This window comes from Phalacrocorax aristotelis, chromosome 5, assembly GCF_949628215.1.
Source record: "Phalacrocorax aristotelis chromosome 5, bGulAri2.1, whole genome shotgun sequence".
In the NCBI taxonomy this organism is placed as follows: Eukaryota; Metazoa; Chordata; class Aves; order Suliformes; family Phalacrocoracidae; genus Phalacrocorax; species Phalacrocorax aristotelis.
The window spans coordinates 11,939,394-11,960,894 of record NC_134280.1 but is presented as its reverse complement, the minus strand read 5'-3'; the positions used below and the strand labels follow the sequence as shown (position 1 = coordinate 11,960,894).

General features: G+C 42.0%; 1 protein-coding gene across 5 annotated transcripts in view; it reads left to right on the top strand.

The window, feature by feature from the left end:
• Window positions 1-21,501, top strand: part of KALRN (kalirin RhoGEF kinase) — a 519,314-nt gene that overhangs the window by 367,697 nt on the left and 130,116 nt on the right. For all 5 annotated transcript variants that reach the window (XM_075093010.1, XM_075093013.1, XM_075093012.1 and 2 more), the window contains exons 27-33: window positions 1,047-1,136; window positions 6,926-7,018; window positions 8,357-8,468; window positions 10,217-10,407; window positions 10,825-10,926; window positions 11,643-11,785; window positions 13,148-13,250. In XM_075093010.1, the coding sequence (XP_074949111.1) occupies window positions 1,047-1,136; window positions 6,926-7,018; window positions 8,357-8,468; window positions 10,217-10,407; window positions 10,825-10,926; window positions 11,643-11,785; window positions 13,148-13,250 (834 nt within the window). The remainder of the gene's footprint in view (window positions 1-1,046; window positions 1,137-6,925; window positions 7,019-8,356; window positions 8,469-10,216; window positions 10,408-10,824; window positions 10,927-11,642; window positions 11,786-13,147; window positions 13,251-21,501) is intronic.

The following is a 21,501-nucleotide window of genomic DNA, read 5'->3' as shown; positions in this document are numbered from 1 at the left end:
CATACAAGTCAGCCATCATCATGTTTTCTCTGATGGTTTTATTCATATTTCAAAGCTGGGAATTAATATTTTAAAAGTCATTATGGAACATTTTCACTTGCCAAAAAAATGAGCATGTTTGGATTTCAAATGGGCTTTCAATTTAAAAACATGATACAAATATTGATGAAATGGTTCAGAAATATAGTTTACAAAGAAGAGGTTACATATTTATGAAAGATGGACATATTTACGTATTGTTCTGTGCAAAATCTTCATGGTACTTTTAAGATGCCACCACATCATCTCAGCAATAGCACATGTCCAGAGCTGTCTGCGTGGTTACAGACATGCATACAAAGCTGCCTGCCCAGTTGCAGGGTCCTGTTATTTAGATAGCTGGTACGCAAAACACACTAGTAATAAAAGGAGGCCGTCCTCCTCTTCTGTTTGCCTGCCTCTCCCTGAGACCAGAGTTCAGTAATACGAGTATACAGATGCTTTCAATTTCCTCTTAAAACTAAATAAATTAGGAAATGAAATGCAGAACATTCCTAGCACAACATAAAGTTTGAGCCATTAAAGTCTGAACCAAGATAGGAAAGGCAAGTTTGGGCCAGGCGTCACAAATCTGAGCCAGTCTCAAGTAAAAAATGTTGGCTTGAGCCAGTTTAAGCTAGGTGAATCTTTTGTCCAGAGTTTCAACACTGGCTTTATCTGGACCTAGGTGATGGAGCCAACATTTCATGTTGGGGCTTTGAGACCTGCAGACTTTTGGACACAATCTAACACCATTAGAGCTCTTAGAAATTATTTTATAGCTGGATTAAAGTTTTAGGCCCTCTCTCTGTGACACTTGCTGTTACATGGTGCACCTCATTCCTCTCAGAACTGCTCAGGTAAGGTATGAACTGTCTTATAAGTCTTCTGTTCTTAATTTGCAATTCTTATGTTGCTTTGAGAGGCGGAGGTTTATTACCTGTATTTATCCTGGTGAGCCTTAATGAAAGACTGTGCAAGCCGAGAAATATCTTATCTTGCTTTTCCCTTGATGTTTGTTTTCACAGGCAGATAAATTTCAGATGTATGTCACCTACTGCAAAAACAAGCCTGACTCCAGCCAGCTCATCCTGGAACATGCAGGGACTTTCTTTGATGTAAGCAGCCATTGCCATTTTCCTTCGGCATATATAGTGCAGCTGAAACACCTCCTCTTTATATCTGAGCAATGGGTTCCTTTTTGTGCTTTGGTATTTGGGTGTTTCATTCCACTGCAGATATCACATGCTGTGAAAACTGATAGGCTGTGGTGTGAGGTGTGATCTTCATCAGTGTGGCAAGTTGTTTTTAATGGAGACACATATCCTTATGGTATCCTTTGTACATTTTCAGATCCAATGCTTTCTAAAGATCTGGTTTAGATGTACTCTCTACTTCTGGGTTTTGTGGTAAAATGAAAAGCAGATCCCATTACATTTTATGACCTGAAATCCCTAAGTCCAAAACAAGAGCCTGTCCTGTTCTGCAAATTTTACCCACCCTATTAAACATTTGCTTCATCATGCTAGTAAGAGACTCCATTGACTGCAATTAGACTATTTCCCTTACAAGCACTACACCTGGTGATAGACATTTGCAGGCTCCAAACCCAGTTCTGTAGGCTGAGAAAAATCTTAAAAGTTTCTAAGTACTTTTAAATTAAGGTTTCTTTCTGAGTTTTGGAACCTCATCCATTGTGCTATGCTATTCTGCTGGCTTATAACTTTAATTAGTTGCCTTTCTGAAAAACAGCTAAGACCTCTTTTCCAAAGCACTGAAAATCTTTTTACAAATGTAACCCTCAGCAGGATCCAACCTGCCTGACATCAGTCAGCTCCTCTGGATTTTCTGTGTGCCAATGTTATAACATTTCAATTAAACTAAATGCTGAAAGGTGTCACATGAGCCAGAAGAAAAGTGAACACCTTTTTGTTTTGCCTTTTATTTTGTCTTGTTATCAAATGGTCTAAAAGTAGAATTGAACTGAAAGGGATGTTCCAGGAGATGGCGCTTGAGCCTATTGAATGGTTTGTACTGGTTGGTGACTCATGAGGGGTTTGAGCTGCCTTAAGTGTTTATCAGTGTTGTCTGCACGGGTTAAAACCATTTCCTCTGCCAAGCTTTTCCGCTCCAGCTCTGTATATGGGCTAGAAGCCTGCCTGATGTTGCTTGATAAGAGAATATTATTGTGTCAGAATCTGCTGTTTTGCAAGGGGAGATGTTTTCCTTCCATTGGTGGGAATTGTGCTGGGCTACCCAGTGATTCCTATGCAAAAAGAAAAAGCTAGCAACCCCCCACAAAAAATCCTCTAGGCTTCACTCAATCTGACTAAGGTAGGGCAACATACCTGTAGATCCTTCTTGATCTTGGAGTATCAGGACAGGGGACAGTCTGGCCCAAACAATATGGAGGACATGTCTGGTTCTTTTCTTCCAGGAAGAACCTGGAATTTCCCAAAACACCCTGATGAGGAGAGTAAGTTATATGAATAACACTGCTTAGTAAGAAGATGATCACAAGTGTACAACCCCTTAAATTGCATAAACTGTCATAGAAAGCCACCTTTGAGATGAAAACAATTAGTTGCAGTAATCTGTCTGAACCCTTCAAGTCCACGGAAAATTTGCAGCTTCAGGGCTCATTGTAAGGGATTCAGCTGGTGGAAATCAGTGTATTATTTGAGGTGATAGAGTTGATTTTAGTGTCTTATTTAAGCAAGCTTTGGTCCTCAGGACAAAGGCAGAGTTTGGTTGTCATCTATATGCCCTTGCTGTCTTGAATATTTTTTTCCTTTAAATTTTGGAAAAGATCAGCTGTTATATTCAAGAAGCCACGGGGCACCATTAATTTGCATGACAGCATTTACAGAGTGGAACATGGTAAAGCTCATTGGCTTTGGTAGCATTTCAGAGCATTGAGTTTCTGCATGGTTCTTGGACAGTTTCTCTGCTGAGCTAGAATGCCCCTTAGGAAATGGGCAGAGGCACAAGCAGAATCTCAGTTTCTCCTTAGTAATATTTTTTTCTGAAATTGCTCACCAAAGATTTGTGTCATGCATTACAAAACCTAAATGTTTCATGAGGTTTTTTCTGCTGAGTCAGTCTACTCAGCAAGCCATTGGTATGTACGCCCAGTTCAGGATGCAGTTTGTCCTCCTACTAAACAACTGTACACAATTAGGTGACTTATCTTAAGTTGTGAATCTCGAGGTATTTGATACAAAACCTGGGCACTTTATCACCGCTTCATGGTAAATACAGCAATTCTTATGGTATGAAATTGTATTACAGATACAACCAATTGCATGGTTGGGGTTAGAAGGGACCTCTGGAGATCATCTTGTCCAACCCCCCTGCTTGAGCAGGCACACCCAGAGCAGGGGCACAGGAACACATCCAGGCACGCTTTGAATGTCTCCAGGGAAGGAGACTCCACAACCTCTCTGGGCAGCCTGTGCCACTGCTCTGGCACCCGCACAGTAAAGTAGGTTTTTTTTCCTCATTGAGGTGGAACTTCCTGTGTTCCAACTTGTGCCCACTGCCCCTTGTCCTGTCACTGGACACCACTGAAAAAAGTCTGGCCCCATCCTTTTGACACCCACCCTTTAGATATTTATAAGCATTGATAAGATCCCCCCTCAGTCTTCTCTTCTCCAGGCTGAACAAACCCAAGTCTCTCAGCCTTTCCTCATAAGGGAGATGCTCCAGTCCCCTGATCATCTTGGTAGCTCTCTGCTGGGCTCTCTCCAGTAGTTCCCTGTCTTTCTTAAACTGGGGGGCCCAGAACTGGATGCGGTACTCCAGATATGGCCCCACTAGGGTGGAGTAGAGGGGTAAGATGGCCTCCCTCAAGTATTCAAGTATTCCTGTCTCCACATTGTCCATGGAGGGTCCTGTGAGGGTGCTGTCTTGCCCTACAGAGAGGATATTTTTTGTGGTTTTCTGGGATTCTGTCACTGCATGTAAGACTACACACTGATCCTGTTCTGCAGCCTATCTGGTTTGCAACACACAACTGCCAGCACATGGTGCCTGTCAGCTAACTTCATTTCTTCCAGGCATTTGAAACGCTTTTCCACCCAAGGAATAAATAAAGTTGTGTCTAATGGTGAGCTGTGGTGCACTGCAATGTGAACCAAACTTGCTTTAAATAAGAAGCAGGGCAAAGTAGAGAGCACAGAGCCCTGTGGCTAGCTTGCTTCTGAAACCTGCCAACTGCTTCAAAGCTAGCTCAGATACCTCTTTGCTTCATGTTACTTAGAGGTATGTGAGAAATGTCTGCAGTACTGTGCTCTACCCTGCACAAACCTCTCCAGTTTCCACCTCCACCCACAGTAAGTTCAGATCTCTCCAGTTGTTACAAAGCCAACCTAAGACACACTCAGCAGGCTACCATCTTACTCCAGAACTTCAGGGACCAGGGGAGAGGAGGTGCAGGGCAAAGGTCCATTTCCAGCAGTGTATTTGTCTGATTGCCATGTAGCAGTGCTGTTGCTTCGCTGCTGCAGCGGGGACGGTTGTCACTCCACCAACCCACCCTGTCTCTGCACAGCCTGACCAGGGAGCACCCTGGAAGAGCAAGGAATGCCTGAAGGAGAGGCATCTTGCTGGGAGCATGCCCTGCTATTCAGAGAGCTGGGAGGAAGGAAGAGCGCTAAATTCATTATTGGATCCTACAAAAACAAGTGTACTTAGCCAGCTCCAGGAAGTTCACAAACATGGCTGAGGTCTTGCTGGCTCCTGCAATTACTAATTGAGTCCCATCCATGTGCTCTGCAGACACTATCCCTGTTTGGAGCCAGCCATGACTTAACTTCATGCGAACTCCATTAACCCCCACATAAAGCCCCTTCCCATTTGGGTCTTGTTCATGGGACCTGAGATATATTTTTCTAAAACAAACATGCCTAGTACAAAAAAAAAAACACCAAAAACAAACAAACAAAAACCGCTAAACCAACCCAAACAAACAAAAAAAACCCACAAGCAGAAAACCAAAACAAAACTGTTGGCACATTGTGTGAAAAGTTACTGGTTTTGCATTCCAGCATAAAGATAGACACTGGAGCTAAAAAACCCAGTAACCCCTCTAGTACTCAGCAGAAAATCAGGCTGTATACAGAAGGAAAACCTCTGTTCTTGGCAGCTCTTCTGCCTTCATCTTCTGTAACTTCATCCCTTTACAGCCTCAGATTTACCCTCCAGCTACTGGAGATCACAGAATGGTTGGGGTTAGAAGGGACCTCTGGAGATCATCTTGTCCAACCCCCCTGCTTGAGCAGGCACACCCAGAAGAGCGGGGGCACAGGAACGCATCCAGGCACGCTTTGAATATCTCCAGGGGAGGAGACTCCACAACCTCTCTGGGCAGCCTGTGCCACTGCTCTGGCACCCACACAGGAAAGAAGTTTTTTTTTCTCATATTGAGGTGGAACTTCCTGTGTTCCAACTTGTGCCCATTGCCCCTTTTCCTGTCACTGGACACCACTGAAAAGAGTCCAGTCCCATCCTTTTGACACCCACCCTTTATTTACAAGTATCGACAAGATCTGTACCTCAGTCTTCTCCAGGCTGAACAAACCCAAGTCTCTCAGCCTTTCCTCATAAGGGAGATGCTCCAGTCCCCTGATCATCTTCGTAGCTCTCTGCTGGACTTGTTCAAGCAGTTCCACATCCTTCTTAAACTGGGGGCCCAAAACTGGACACAGCACTCCAGATATGGCCTCACAAGGGTGGAGTAGAGGGGGAGGATAACCTCTCTCAACCTGCTGGCCACGCTCCTTTTAATGCAGCCCAGGATACCATTGGCCTTCTTGGCCACAAGGGCACAGTGCTGGCTCAGGGTCAGCTCGCTGTCCCCCAGCACTCCCAGGTCCTTCCCAACAGAGCTGCTTTCCAGTAGTTCAGCCCCCAACCTGTACTGGTGCCTGGGGTTGTTCCTCCCCAGGTGCAGGACTTGCACTTGCTAAAGTGTACTCTTACATTGCCTCCTCATCTGCTCCCTTAAGAACCGAGGATTTCCTGATGGGCAGGAGCAAAGAGAGGCATGCCCAGGGCCTGGTGGAGACAGAAGGAATTCTAACCTCTTCTATTTCAGCAGAGAGTCTTCCCCTGTAGGGCATGAGTTTGAAGTCTTTTAGATGGCTAAATATGTGCATTAGGGTCCTGTAGGATTTTCAGGAGCTCCTAACTCCCACTGGAACCAGCTGGAGGGAGGCAGCTCTGTCCTTTGCAGACCTCACCAGGTGCCTCCCTGTAATGTCTCCAGAGGTTCATGAGCACAACACACTGATCAGCACAGACATTTTGGTTGAGAGTCAGGAGATAAACCAAGTATTCAGTATTCAGTGTTCAGTGTGTATTCAGTGCTGTAAAAGGTATCATAAGGGTATCTCTCCTGGCCCCCAGCTGCCTCCTCAGAATAGCATAGGTCTGTCAGCACTGTGTCAGACCTGTTACTCCCATGTGGATATGTCAAGTACCCCAGGGCTCTCAAATGGTACTAGATGCTTATGTTTAGACAGCTAAATTACACCCTACGCATGCAATTTAATTTAATGTCACTCCATTTTAATTGAATGTTGAGACTCTGCTTTCAGCTTTCATAGCTAGGAGAAACCAGTTGACATGACAGATAAATCATATTTAAATCGAAGCCTATGTAGTTTACTCAACATAGCCTTAGCTTGGCTTGCCCAGGGGTCATGCAGTTTAAGTAGCCTTAGGGGACTCTGCAGGTTATTGCCAGCCTCTCTGAAACCACAGTTATTTGCATGTGAGCTTAAAGAGAGTTTGAAAACTAACCAAAGAAATGCAGAGATCCAGAGCTAAAATTAGTTATGGGGGGTTCTGTCTGGCAAGGGGTTAATAGTTTTCCATGACTGACTGCTGGTTTTATCTCTTCTAGGAAATTCAGCAAAGACACGGTCTGGCCAACTCCATTTCTTCTTATTTAATCAAGCCTGTCCAGAGGATCACAAAGTACCAACTCCTACTGAAGGTACCTTAGTGAGCTGACCAAATCAGCTCATGCAGAGCAGTTCCCAGGTGTGATGAGTTAACTTATTCTTAAGGGAGCTGCTTCATCACCTGTTTATGACCTGTAAACAGCTCCTGCTGAGCTGCTACTCCTACTTTCCAGGCCTGAGAATGGCAACAAAGTGTGAAATCAGGTTGGGTGTTTTAAAGGAAAAGGCTCACAGAAATTAAAAAACAGTAAAAAACTGATCACGTGTTTCAACTGGGGTTTTTTGTGTCCAAGTAGATTTAACCCTAGAAAGCAAGAACTGGGAAAGGGAAATTGAAGAGATGACAGAACTGTTTACTTTCCTTCATGCTAAGTTTGTGGCATTTAAGAATTTGATTAAAGGCTTCAATGACAGTCAGTAATTTCACTGACTCTTGACTGAGATTCCTTCACTGGTGTTAGATTCTTTTTGGAAGCTGACACTTTTGTGTTTGAAAAACGTGGAAAAGCTTCATACACAATGCAAAGGACTTCCAAAGGAAACATTAACATTTCCCAATAAAAAGTAAAAGAACACCTTTGGTTTGTTGTAAATTGGTTACAGGCTTTTGCGGTATCTTGTGAGTAGGTGAATTTTATATCTAACTTAACGAGCCACTGTTCACTTCAAAACTAGTAAACCAGAGAAGAAAAAATATCTGGGGGATAAGAGAAGAAATAGATTCTGACTTTGTAAAGCTAGGACCAGACATCTCTTTAAAGTTTCCTATCAAAGGAGTGATACGCTGTACAAGGAAGGTACTTACTGAGTACATGCAGTGTGTTGACAAATCTGTGCTTTGTACCAGTTTACTGAAAAAACACACAGGTTTACCATAGTCTTGTGAGTGCTGTGGGACAGTGAGCCTGCACTGCACAAACCATCTGCTAATGGGAAGGCTAAAACACCCCTTCGGTCATCACCCCTTTGGTCTCCTCCTCAGGTGAATCTTTCCTGAAGGGACCTCCCTGCCCTGGGCACAGCGCACTGCAAGCCCTGCCTATGCTGCAGTACTCACCAGCACTGCTGGATCAGGCGGGGGTCCCTGCAACCTGGCTGGCACAGCTGGACTGACATCTGCTATGTAGGCATAAGTCCCCAGAAGTCTTCTGAGTGCACAGTCTCAACTGAGGGCACCTTGTTTTGTCTTGCTTTATAGTAATTCCCATTTGATCTCCACTGTCTGTGAACATCCACAGTGGGTTTTGATGCAGTTCAGCTTTCTCCTGTAGCTGTTAGTAAAGCAGTTGCATGTACCAAGTCACACAATTGGGTATAAAGCCAGCATGTTGGTCAGAGTTTGTTTATAGGTGTTCTGCGTTGCTTCTTAGGAACTGCTAACCTGCTGTGAGGAGGGAAAAGGGGAACTCAAAGATGGTCTGGAAGTGATGCTCAGTGTCCCAAAGAAGGCCAACGATGCAATGCACGTCAGCATGCTGGAAGGTAGCAGATGGGCAGGTGGCCGGGGCAGGGGCGGGAGCCCCTGATAAATGAAGCCATCTTGTAACTTGTGTAGAAAATTAGTACAGGTTGACTGTAGCAATACTGTTGATTGATCATAATTTTCAGGTACTTCCTAGCTGCTTTCTGAGGTTTCTCCGAATGTCTTGGAAAAATAAAGCTGGCTAGGGAGTTTGGGGTTTTATTTATTTGTATCTTACGCATGTTTATATATGTATTTGTATGTATATATAGGTACATACACGTGTGTATACATATACATTGTATATCTATTTGGTTAAAACATTCTTACTTAATGAAACAAAAAAACCCATCCTGAAACAACATCAGTTTAGCTGCTGGCAGCCGTAACGATTATTGGATGAAGACATTCCTAAATAATGTCTCAACGTTTCAGTAGAAAAAAGTTCTGATTTTCTCAGTCTAAACAGCTTGTGTTTCAAAAAGTTACTTCATTATCCCAAAGACTAAAAAAAAATAAAGAAGTATTATTAAAAAGTATTTCAAAATTACAGGGAAAAAAACATTTTGATTGCCCCAAAGTTAAGTCTTCTATTGGCTTTTTGATGTGTGGAATATTTCTAAAATTTAAAAATTTTAATCTGGACAGAGATGCTTTATTGTCTCTCAAAAATTTTCTTGGCCTGGGAAAATAATTTCCAGCCTGGCTTGAGTCAGAACCAGGAAACAAGAGTAGTACTAAAACAGGCAAGAAAAAAGAAATGGTGCCAGGAGCTAAGCAGCACATTAAGACCAGGTGATTAAAATCACAGGGGGTCAAACTGACCCAGCATAGGTAGAAACACTATAAAGATGTTTTTAACTGTGGTGTCTGGTGAAAAGCAAGGTTTCCCAAAATAACGCCTGGATAATTTGACCCCATGAGACTACCAGCACCATGCGATAATAAAGAAGCAGGGGTGACTTTGTTAGGGCAGACAAGCACTTGGACAGCTGTCTTCTGAATAAAACTATTCCTGAATATTTGGAGCATGGACCAGGGCTGCTTGCTGCTTTCCAAGGGCTAGCTGGCATGAGCAACACCAGGCTGTGCTGGTGGAGGACCAGTCTCCATCTCTGGAGAGAAGTGTCACCCACAAGCAGCTGAGACAGCAGCTTGGAGAGCGCCTTGCACTATGGACTCCCTTTTCCCTCAAGCCTCCCAGTTATGTGGAGGGAGTCCTATGATCCTCAGCCATGTGAAGGTTTTTGCCATGCATCTTGGAAGATGAGAAACTCCTCCTGGAAACCTTGTTTCAGACACCACAGCAATTCCCTCTCATAGATGTAGTGGCCCCATGCCACTGCTGTGGACTCACAGGCCCTTGAAGGTTGGGTTAGCATGTTTGAAGGCACCATGGTATGAGGCACTTCCAGCTACCACACATTATGTTTCTTTGAATTTGTACTGACGTGCATATGATGCTTTGCTTTGCAGTTCTGTGTACAGTAACCACTGCTGAAACCTTTGTAATATTTAAGTAATTACTACTCACTTTAGCAGCAGTCTTATTTAGCACGTATGACATATTTGCTTCTGGTGAAATAATCTTATCATTGCAGTAGGGGAAAAAACATATTTTCCCTGGGTCAATGGATGCCCATTAATGTCCTTTCAGAATATGCATAAAAAAGAAAGACCCTTTATTTCAAGTCCTTACTGCTCTTGTGTTTCTGGGCATTACTGGGCCCCAAGAACAAATACAAGCCAATGTATTTTGTGGTTTTAGGGTTTGATGAGAACCTGGACGTCCAGGGAGAGCTGATTCTTCAGGATTCCTTCCAAGTGTGGGATCCCAAGTCTCTAATTCGGAAAGGCCGTGAGAGGCATTTGTTTCTCTTTGAAATCTCTTTGGTGTTTAGCAAAGAGATCAAAGATTCTTCAGGACACACAAAATATGTTTACAAGAACAAGTTACTGGTAGGTGTGGCTGCAAAGAAAATATTCTGGGTGTCGTGCTTCTTGTAGGTAGGGGTGGTGTTTGGGGGGTGGCCCACATGTCCCCATTCTGGGTTGGGGGTACTCATGCCATCTGGAAGGGCTGGCTCTGGGCCCTGCGAGGCTCACCTGGAAGCCAAGCTCGCAGTGAGCCTGGAGAGGTTTAAGATAGTGGATGCGAAGGGTGGATGGAAAATGCAAGGAGGTTCGCTCAAGCCATTCACTTCCTTGCCATGGTTATCGTTTTTTATTTCTTTTATCTGTGCATAGCAAAGCACAAACAAGATCTCACTCCCCTCTCCATCCCTGCCTCCCCGCTTCTCCCTACAAATGTAAAGTTTTCTGGACTCATGAGGCTTCATATATATGAAATCTCTCATCATCTCTCCTCCACACTAGACCTCAGAACTGGGAGTGACTGAACATGTTGAAGGAGATCCCTGTAAATTTGCTTTGTGGTCTGGACGAACACCATCCTCAGACAATAAAACAGTGCTGAAAGTAAGTCTTTTCTGCTTGTTTTCTTTGCCTTTAGAGCTACTAGTTGAGGCCTTGGGAGCACTAAGTGAAAAGTCAGTTTCATCCCTCCTCGTATTCGCATGGCTTCTATGTCTGTCAGCAGGGTCAAGCCTGAATCAGGAGCAATTCAACTCGAAGGCCTCAGTATGAATCAAGGCAGTGCAGTTGTGCAGTCTTGCTGAAATTGCATTTCCTCTTGCAGCCTGGGTTGAGCAGCTGCACCCTGACACAGGGCATGTCTCAGGGTGTTTGCCTGGGAGGTGTAATTCTCTTAGTCCTTTGCTACTGGGCTTATTGACAATCAACCTATTACTCAAACCTCCTGAGCGGACAGAACTCCAGAGCTCACCTCCCAGTGAGTTTCTAATGAAGAATTCATGTTATAGTAATTTTGTCTGAGGAAATGTCAGCTGTGCACTGATAACCTATTTCCCCTCCACAGAGCATGCTGTATTGCCAGCATTAAATATAGTTATCTGGAGCTTAGCTGCTTTACTGTTGCTTGCCAAGTAGGTCTGGTAAAAATACTTCCGTTTTCCTGGGGTTACCAGGCACTCCAGCAGCTAAAACAATACAGCAGAGAGGAGAAACAGTTAATCATGCGTTTTCACCAGCCAACCACAATTCTTCTACATTGGAGGTTGTCACCTCCTGGGAATATGACAAAGTGTCTGTCTTTATGCCTTGTGGAACTTTAGGCATCCAGTATTGAGGCAAAACAGGAATGGATCAAAAATATCCGGGAAGTCATTCAAGAAAGGATCATCCATCTGAAAGGAGCTCTGAAAGAGCCAATTCAGCTCCCCAAGACACCAGCAAAGCAGCGAAACAACAGTAGAAGGTAACCTCAGTCATTCCATACAGTGTGAAATCACTAGTGTTTTCTCGACCAACAGCAGTGCAGTGGCTGTGGGCTTTTGACTGGATTTGCTTACTTTTTTTACTATAGTCAAAAGCAGTTCTTATAATCTTTGGTTTTTACATGTTGTCTTGGCAAAATTAGCTAGAAAGCTTTTCTATGATATATATAGAAAGGCCTTTTATTTTAGTACTCCAAACTATTGAAGAGAAATGAACAGTAAGAATTCCTCAGAGTCCAAGGTTATGTTTCTTTCCCAAAGTAGAATTTATTTCTTCACATTTGGATATTAACTGATTCCCCCCACTTTGGCATTTTGAAATGTTTGACAATGAAAATCACAGCTGGTCATGATGATATATTACTATTGTGGAGAATCTATGTTTCATCATCAAATACAATCTCATTTCAGCCTGTGAAGTAATATTAAATTTTTTTCTCAACTTCTTTGAATCCTGGATTAAGTAGAAATTATAGAAAATTAATTGTTCTTTTGCTGTCATGCTGCCATTCCCAAAAGCCACCTGTGATTTGAGCACCTCCATTTCCTCAACAAGTTGTATCGCTCTCTTACTTCAGGCTGTATTATAGAGGCATCCAAAGTGTGAGTAACCAAGGTCACCGAGGAGATCTGTAGCAAGGCAGAGATCCAGACATTTCTTCCTGGGGACATGCACCAATACAAGAATTTTCTAGTACAGAACAGGGGTCTTAATTTTTTTTAATTTGTCCTTAAATATGTATTTTGTATTATTTAAACGTCTATTTTGAAAGACCAGTAAAAATGTAGAACTATATCTATACAGCAAAAGGGAAGAAAATAGCCTTTGTCAGCAGACTCAGAGGTAGACTTACAGAGCTCTAAACTGTCTTCATTTATGTTTGTTCGGATATAATTTTTATAGCTTAGTATTAAATTGCTGAAGGTGTGGTTTCTGTGAGACAGGAGAAATACCCTTCCTCAGGGTCATGGGTAGCCTGGGCTGAATGGTTTTGGTTAAGGCAGAAGTCTAATTGAAGGAAAATTTCTGCCTGCTACCCTCATTACAGAGCTATTTCTGAACACCAGAGTCTTCCATGCTGTAAATACGCAGGCAACAGCCATCCTGTTTCCAGCAACAAACGTTGTGATTATGTGCTAATCCCAACCCTATGGCTGAGGGTGACATAATTTTAAATTGCAAGCTACAGAGCAACATGGGCTGCATCAGTGAGGTAATTTTAGCACAAAGGCAGCTCTGGCATGCTGACTCGGCACTTCTCAAATCCACCTATGAAGTTGTGCACATTCCAAGATGGTGTGTTAAGTAAGCATCACTGTTTTCCTATTATGTCTTTTTGCAGGGATGGAGTAGATGATGCAGACAGCCAAGGAGATGGCAGTAGTCAACCTGACACCATTTCCATTGCATCCAGGACATCACAGAACACAGTGGACAGCGATAAGGTAGGACTGAAATGTGAAAACACACTGCAGTTAATTGTCCTCAGAAAAATGTAAATGAAGAGCCGAATGGAAGATATAATAAGGCAACCCATCTTCTATTGAGTTGAAACTTATATTCCCCTATGCTAGGCTATTAAAATCTAGTCTGTTTCTAGGTGCTTATCGGTACTGCTGCTTTACATGGTAACATCTCTTTTGCTGCAGCTTCTTTGTAGTTAATACACAGAGGTTGAGCTGGCTCTGAAGAAACACAGCCCAGAGCAACCTTTTCTTCCTTAGCAGAACGTGCCCTATTGCTTCTGAATCAGCAAACAGTTGGTTATGTTCCATATTTGCCCTCTGAGCTAAAATCACTGATTTGTTGGAGGGAATACAGGTGCTTACACACCAATTAATACAGAAGAATTGGGATCCTGGCTGGTATCTTGAGAGCCTGGGAGACCTACCCTTTCCAGAGCCTGTGATTCTGGATGCCACTCCTTACAGACATATGGTGGAACATATGGATAGCCCCAAGACACGCTAGATTCTGTTGGAATGCTGCATGGTGTCAGCACGTATGTACTCGTTGATTTACTTACCAGACGATCTGAGTCCAGATTCCCAGCTTCACTAGGATGCCTGACTTGAATTTGTCACCCTGATACCTCCAACTGCAGTCTTCAGCTGAATTAGCAGTTGGTGGTAGGAGTAAATGGGCTATTAGTAATAATTTGCCTTAGCTACACTGATGGGGTTCATCATATCCACCAAGAGAATGTACATATTCTCTTTCAGTGTTGTTTTGAAACCATCTGTAACTTGCAAAAGGATGAATCCTGCAGAACAATTCTGGATTTATCTGTTTGTCAGGGCTTTAATTATGCTGCCACTTACACAAGGTAGAAGGGTGTCTTCGCAAAATCAGAATTCAATTTTATGGTTGTAAAGTTCTCAAGTAAGGTTCAGTGCAGAGGTTACTTTAAAAGCTGGACTCAGAAATAGGGGTTAATTGCAAATAAATTACCTTTGTAAGACCACCTGTTATATTTATCTTAAAGACATGTTCCCATGTTTTTGCTTTTTTTGACCAATAATGTGCATTAGAAAAGCATTAATCCTCACAATCTAAACGCCACTGTAACATATGCAAATACTTTGCCCGATGCCAAAGTACTTTCTTATGTCTTCAATCTATGCGGACTCACCCTGCTTTTCCATGTTTTTTCACATTTATCATTCCTGAGAAAGGCCCTGACTTAGTAGAGTACTTGAGCTCATGCTTAATTTTAAGCATTCACATAAGCTTTGCTCATTTGCCCCAAGCCCATTGACAAGGTTGCATGAATTATGGTGGACAGGCAAGGTCTAGGTAAGATGCTCCATATTGCATGCTGTAGCTGCATATGAGACCTATAGTGCGAGCAGCATGGGAAACAATCTGGCTGTACCCTGAAAGACAGCCCATCGTGGCAGGAGTTGGTTTAAGGATGCAAGACTGGGAAGTGTTATAGGAATTTCTATCCAAACCCTTGTTTGAACTGAATGGCAAATGTGTATGAGATAAATTGAGCACCAAATTGTACAGGGAAACAATTGTTACCACTGGGGAAAGGCTAAATAAGTTCTAGGGTTGTGTCATGCTTTTTACTTTTTTAAGGTGTGTAGGTTCACTTGCTGACTTAAGGCTGTTTGTGTGTTCGTGTGTCCTGATATACATTTACTGAATAGAAGCAAATTCCAGTGTACAGCTAAAGCTTAAATATACTTGTATGTGCTTTGTTGAATCCAAGCAACTAGTGTGTCAATCTTAGAGAGGCAGTTCCTGCTGAACAGTTTCCTTATTGTCACTGACGCTAACACCAGAATACTGTGGAGAATTTAGCCCCCAGAGTGCTGCATTACTGTGTCTTTGCTCCAAGGAAAATGAAGTCTCTGCGTCACTTTATAGTTCTCTCTCAGTTTTTCAACACAACATTATCAAAATTAACTACAGATGGAGCTGAGTTGTCTTACTTCCTAATGAAGCCACAAGGAGGCATACCTGTGTTCAGTCTCAGTTCAGACATCAGTTCTTATGCTGCTTGCACAAAGCCATTAGCAGATGTTAGCACCCGCTGCGAGGGGACTCTGTGTTAGCAGATCCCAAAGCTGTGCAAGGACCTAACAAGAAACAAGACTTCTAGTGGTGGTGTTTCACCACATGGGAACAATTCACTGTCATTCCAAGTTATTTTACTCTCCAACTTGAAAATGGGATTTTTTTCCTCCAGTGTGTAGTTGAGCTTATCTTCTAGGATGGTCTGAGTGAGTCTTGTTGGACTGGGAAGATTTATCTTCTCATGTAGACTGGTACTGAGTTATTGGCACTGGAAGGCTGTACCATATCATGCTCTCTAGTTAAGGTTTCTTGGCACAGTTGATAGTGCTTGGTAAACACTAACATACATGCTGTAATGAACTCGCGTGGTACTGATAACAGCACTGATAGGTGATGTGCTCAGCAAATACTGATTTCCCTGCCTATTCAACTCCAGCGTAGTCAGCAGGGTCACTCCCAAGTGTTCAGATTGAGGCTCTGAGTTTTTTCACAGCTGTAGTGTCCATGGGTGACATCTCTGTGTGTCCCAGTGAGACCTCCATCCAGAGAAGCCAGGAGAAAGAGCTCCTACCTTTAAAAACTCTGGCTGTTCACAGCAGCATCATTTACAAACATGTGCAAAGAGCTTTGCAGTGCTAGTAGTGTGCCAGGATGGCAGCAGATTAATCCTGCATTTGGGACCATCTCTGTATTAACTCAGTGCCAGAAACAATTCTCAAGCTGATATTACTCTCTGAAGGCAAAAGAATTCAAAGCTTTAGCTGACACACTTTGTCCATTCCCTAAATCTTGCTATTATGCCTGAGGATTACCTAACGCATTAGTTGAGTGTTCACACAAGAATGCCAAACAACACTTTAGACAAAGAAAACCACAATCTCTCAAAGATTCTCAATTTCAAGTAGCACTTCTGCTTAATAACACTCTTGTGCCTCAAGTCATATGTATTTCTTTCAACCTATTTATGAGCCAACTCCTGGGTTGCGAGTAGCAATTTCTGTCTCCTGTCTCATCATGGCGCAGCCCTAGAGCAAAGCTTTACTTTTGCATTTCAAACTCCTAAAAAAGCAGAAGGTTTTTTCTTGTTAAGTGGGAATGAGATAACATTACTGTAGATTCAGTAGAGATTTTGCTTTCTGTCAAAACAGCTGAACCTAGCCATAACATTTATCAAGGGGATTGTTTGGTGCAGAGGATAGAGCACTTGACTGGGGGCCAAAGAGCTGAGTCCTAGTTCTGCTGTGTCACTCACATGTTGGATATCATCACAAATTCCATCTCATGGCACATTGCACTTGTTTGTTTTTTTTTTCTTGTTTGGATTAGGAATCTGGGGGGGAGACAGGAATTCTTGCAAACGTTACATTTTTACATTAATTATAGCTTTGTCCTGTGTTGGGACAACACAGGATACAGACCCAAACTCAGAGCCAGTTTTGTATATTGAAGAAAACTTACAGCAATCTTTATGGTAGCAGACTCTGTGTTGAAAATATTCTCAATTATATGCCTGAATCCAGAAGTTATACTAAATCTTTAAATACCCAGGCTTTCCTGGCTGCAGGCAGTGGTCAGGTGATTATATGAGCCTCTTCAGATTGAAAAAATGTCCAAGACTGTTTTAAAAAAAGAAATACTTCTGTCTTCTGAATTAAATACTTGCTTAAGTAGCTTCTTTAATCTGGATTTTAGTCCTTTATGTCTTCCATTTTCTTGTATTTTTCTCTCTCAAAAATGTATAAAGCAATTATCCCTGGGCTCAAACATTTCATTTTCATCAGATACTATATAGTAGAAACACAGATTTCTAGTAAGGTCTGTAGATCTGTGCCTTTGTAAAAGTAAAGAAAGAGCATATGAAATGTTTATTATTCCATTTGCAATCTAGACTTTTTCTATATGCAATCTATAATCTGAAATACTTCATACACAGAAAAAGAAATATTTGGATTGTCATTTGGTATTATATAAGTATTATATAGAGGAGAAAAAGTGGGCTCATGAACCAGACGCAGTGCTAAAGAATCAATAGACAATGAATACTATTTCAGTAAGTATAATTCCTGTTGAGCATCCAAGTCAGGTCCTAGGTAACCTACTATGCAAAATTTCTTCATCCTTTTCTAAAAGGCAAACTAGACTGCTTTTGTTTTATACAGTAAGTCCTCTTCAGTATGCTATCTAAAAACCTCTCCTTAGGGAGAAACCCTTGCCCTATTCAATTCACAGCAGACAGGATTTCAGTCTTTATATTTGGATTCAAAGCAGTAAGAAATTGCATAGGGAAAACGCTAGCATGCAGGGCATTCATTTGTTAAGTCCATTGATATATTGGCTTGTAAAACAGCTGTTTCTGGAAATACTGGTCCATCTTCTAATGGCTTTATTTTTTTTGTTGGCTTTTGCAGAATGCTGAGCAGAGCAGTTCTCATTTCCGCCTGTTGTTTTTGGATGTGGAATAAAGCTCTCAAATGTGAACTGAAAAGTTTTTACTCTAAAAATAAATATACAAAATATACTTTCATCTTTTCCATTAGATACTGGACTCAGCTCATCTTTCAGCAGTAATGAGACTGAGATCTTGACTTCTTCCACATTGGTGGTGGTACATAGAATCTGGGACTAATCATTTTTCTAACTGAAGGTAATTGGTATAAGAGGGGAGATTTTAGAATTAAAATGTTGGAACAAGTCACCTAGGGGCAGATCCTGTTTTCTTGAAAGGCTTCTTTTCAAGGTAAGACAGTTTTCTCCCTGTGATATTGTTACTGAAGCAGAGGTTAGGATCTGGTGCAGGAAGTACTGCTTCACATTCCTCATTAGGAAGAATTTTCAGTTCCTTGGAAGTTTCCTTTCCAAATAACACAGATACGCGGAGTGCCTTGATCCCCCAGTTTCATCCTTGAGGCTACTAATCATATTGGGTTTGAACTCCATAAAGCTGTGCAACAACATGCTGCATGTTTTCCTAAATAGGTTGCACTTCCTTGAATAGAGACACTAAAAGCAATACCATAAGGCAAATGCATACCTTAATTCTGCTAACAAGAGCACTCTTGCTAAGACTGAGCTGACAATTTAGTTTCTACTTAGTTTCTCAGCAAGGGAACTGATATACCAAGCAGAACTAAAAACTATATAGCAGATCTGTCTTTCTTCAATGCTAGTGCCTCTCTTCAATGCTATTAAGGTATTCTGCAACTTTCCGAAGTATACTTTACTTTCCTGAAGCATTTTTTTTTCTTTGAACCCCTGGTACTAGATTTTTTTAAATCATCTCTAGGCTCCTACAAAATATTTACACAGCTGGTGATCTAAGCCCTGTATCTCTCTGGTGTTATTACGGCACCATGTGTGCATCTCATGATCTGAGTTTTGGCCTTTTCCATCTCTGTCAGTGAGTCCTGTATTGAATCACGTGCAAGAGACATGTTTCTGCTGCAGCACTGGAGGAATTTCAAGGGACAAGAGCTGTTGATCCCCAGCAGTGCTTGTGTATGGTCAAAACATGTATTACTATGGACTGGAGTCTATGCAGTACTTGAGCAGTGGGACCAAACTGAGTAGAAAACACTCAGCAGTGGAAAGTCACTCTGTCAGTGGTTAATGGCTACTATAAATTGTAGCTGATGTGAAGGAAGTTGGAAGGTACAATGTAAAAACTCTGACTATGTCAGAGCTAAAGGAGAGCATGGTCATGGGAATATGGAGTGGGGTGGTAAAGCAGGTAGTCACTTAAATACAGAATCTGGAGTATTTCTTTAGAAATTTCCTGTTTTCTGGGGTACTGTGAAAGGCAATGCATATAGAGTAGTCTGCCAGGTGAGGATGGGCATTGACTTGAAGAGATTTCTTCCTCCGACCGATATATTTCACTCTCAGTAAATTAGATTAGATTTAACAACTGTGAGTTTCTAAAGGGCAAAGGAAGGGATTGATTTGGTCTCATTCATTTAAGTATTGTTGTGGTTATTCTGCACTGATCCTGTCAAGGCAAGTGATGTGCCAGAATTCAGTAGTGTACTGTCTGGAGTGCTGCTCCCTTATGGTGACTGATGAATTATGGTATCACAAGTAAAATTAAATTCATGTAATAGAAAATGACTGCTGACTGGTAAGTGAATTTTTCCTGTGAAGATGTGATAAAGAAATGAGAAGGGAATTATGACCCCAGAGGATATATTTCTATTGCTTGGATGCTGCCTAGCATTAGTGCAGCTGTCACACTAAGTTCTTACTGCCCTCACCTGTGGAAAACGGGGAATGTGATAGCTAACAAAGGAAAACCTGACATGAAGCATTTTGGCACTTTAATTAGCCTTCTTGAGTGCTCACTAGCTATAGGTTGTTAACTCTGTTCAAGACACTGTCATGTAGCAAAATGTTTATCTTATCAAGGGAATAAATTGTTCAGGTAGGAACTGCAATTTCTCTCACTCTCCTCTAATGGTACTTTCTTAAAATTTCCTTAGGCTTTGGAGGACTGCCTCTCAATTCTTGCTCTGAATCTTGGCTAGGACCCCTGTAAATTCAGTTCTTCTCTGGGAAAAATATACAAATATATGTACCTTTTTTTTACTGTGAATGGTTCCCTGAAAGTGAAGTCACTGAAGTGACGCTTGGAGCTGATAAAATAAGACTGTTTTATCTCTGCTGGCAATGCCTTCTTTGATGTGAACTTGCCTTTCTAATCACCCGTGCTCAGTAGTATTACTGTGGCACTTCCCCCCATCCCCCACTCCCCCCTCTTTTCTAAGTGTAAGTAAGGACTATCCCTTTGCTTCCTGTATTTCTTATCAGGAATACAGCACTGCCAGCATCATGAAATGTTCCCGCTTTTTAACTGCAAGGCTGTATTTGCCTGTGTCCATTTGAGATTCTTCAGTCTTTTGGAAAAAAAACGTGAGACTCTTAGAGTGAAATATCACACACTCAAACAGACAAGTTTTAAATTACATCTTGAGATTTCTAAATGAGATCATCCCAGAACTGAAGTGCTACATGCACTTTATTTGACTCATTGTGCAAAGTTGCATGGGCATTCACAGAAAACTCTGAACCCCAGATGTGATCTAACTGTCCCTTGCTCAGAGAGTCAGTGCCAGGCCTATGCTCTGCCTTGGTATAACTTAATCTCTGTTTTGGGGACTTGGATTATAGGTCTCACATTGCCTTTTTTTGTCTGTACGCTGGTCACTATGACTTGTACCTTTACAGGAATTTACCCACCTATCACCTACAAGTGGAGTCAGTCGACAGCTCTTTACTTTGGATTTATAATGCATGTAGCACAGGATCTCCAGCTCCTCAGCACAGGTATTAATACTGGCATTGCCTACAGCACAAATCTCCCAGGACAATTGTGGGGCCTTTGGCCCTTTTTGCCTCTGAGAACTTTGAAAAAGTGGACTTTGGTTGTCCCTGGATTGGAACCAGATTTCAAAACAAGGGAAAAAGTAATTCTTACCAACCTTGGTTTTCAGCCAGGTTTGATCCTGGCTTGAATTACATGTTATCTGTCTTTTCCGGCACCCATTTCTAAATGTAACCAGTAGTTGATCAAGATGTTTACCTCTGAGAAGTGACCTGTCAAGAGTGCAAGTGCTGCTGAGAGTAGGGACATTTGCTTTCTGTTGTTGCCAGCAAGTATTTGTTGCAGCTGTGGGGGGAGGTAGCACTAAAGACAGGCTGCCTTGTTTCAAAGAGCTTTCTCAGAAAAGGTGTATATGTTCTTTAGAAAAACAAAGTAAAACATGAGCAGCTGCTCTTAAAATATGACAGTTGTTGGAAGCACTTGTAAACTTAATAGTAATTTCTCAGGGAACTTTCTCTGAAGTCCTAACCACGTAGTGGATCCTTATCCATTTCTTATTGTACTGCATGGCTGGACAGTCCCCCTCACAGCTACCTAAGAGATGATGACAGTGGATCAATTTCACCAAAGGTGCCCGTTTTTTATCCGGTAGTTGAATTTTAGGAAGAAATTTCCCAGAGATTTGAGTGTTTCACACAACCCTGGCTTCATCACTGTGAAAATATAGCAAAGCTGAAACAAAGGAAAGAAGGCGCATGAGCTTTGCAAGGAGTTCTTTCTTTATCACCTCAAAGGACATTTAAAGTAACATGAATAGTGTCAGATTTTAATTATACAATATCAAAAATATTTTAATC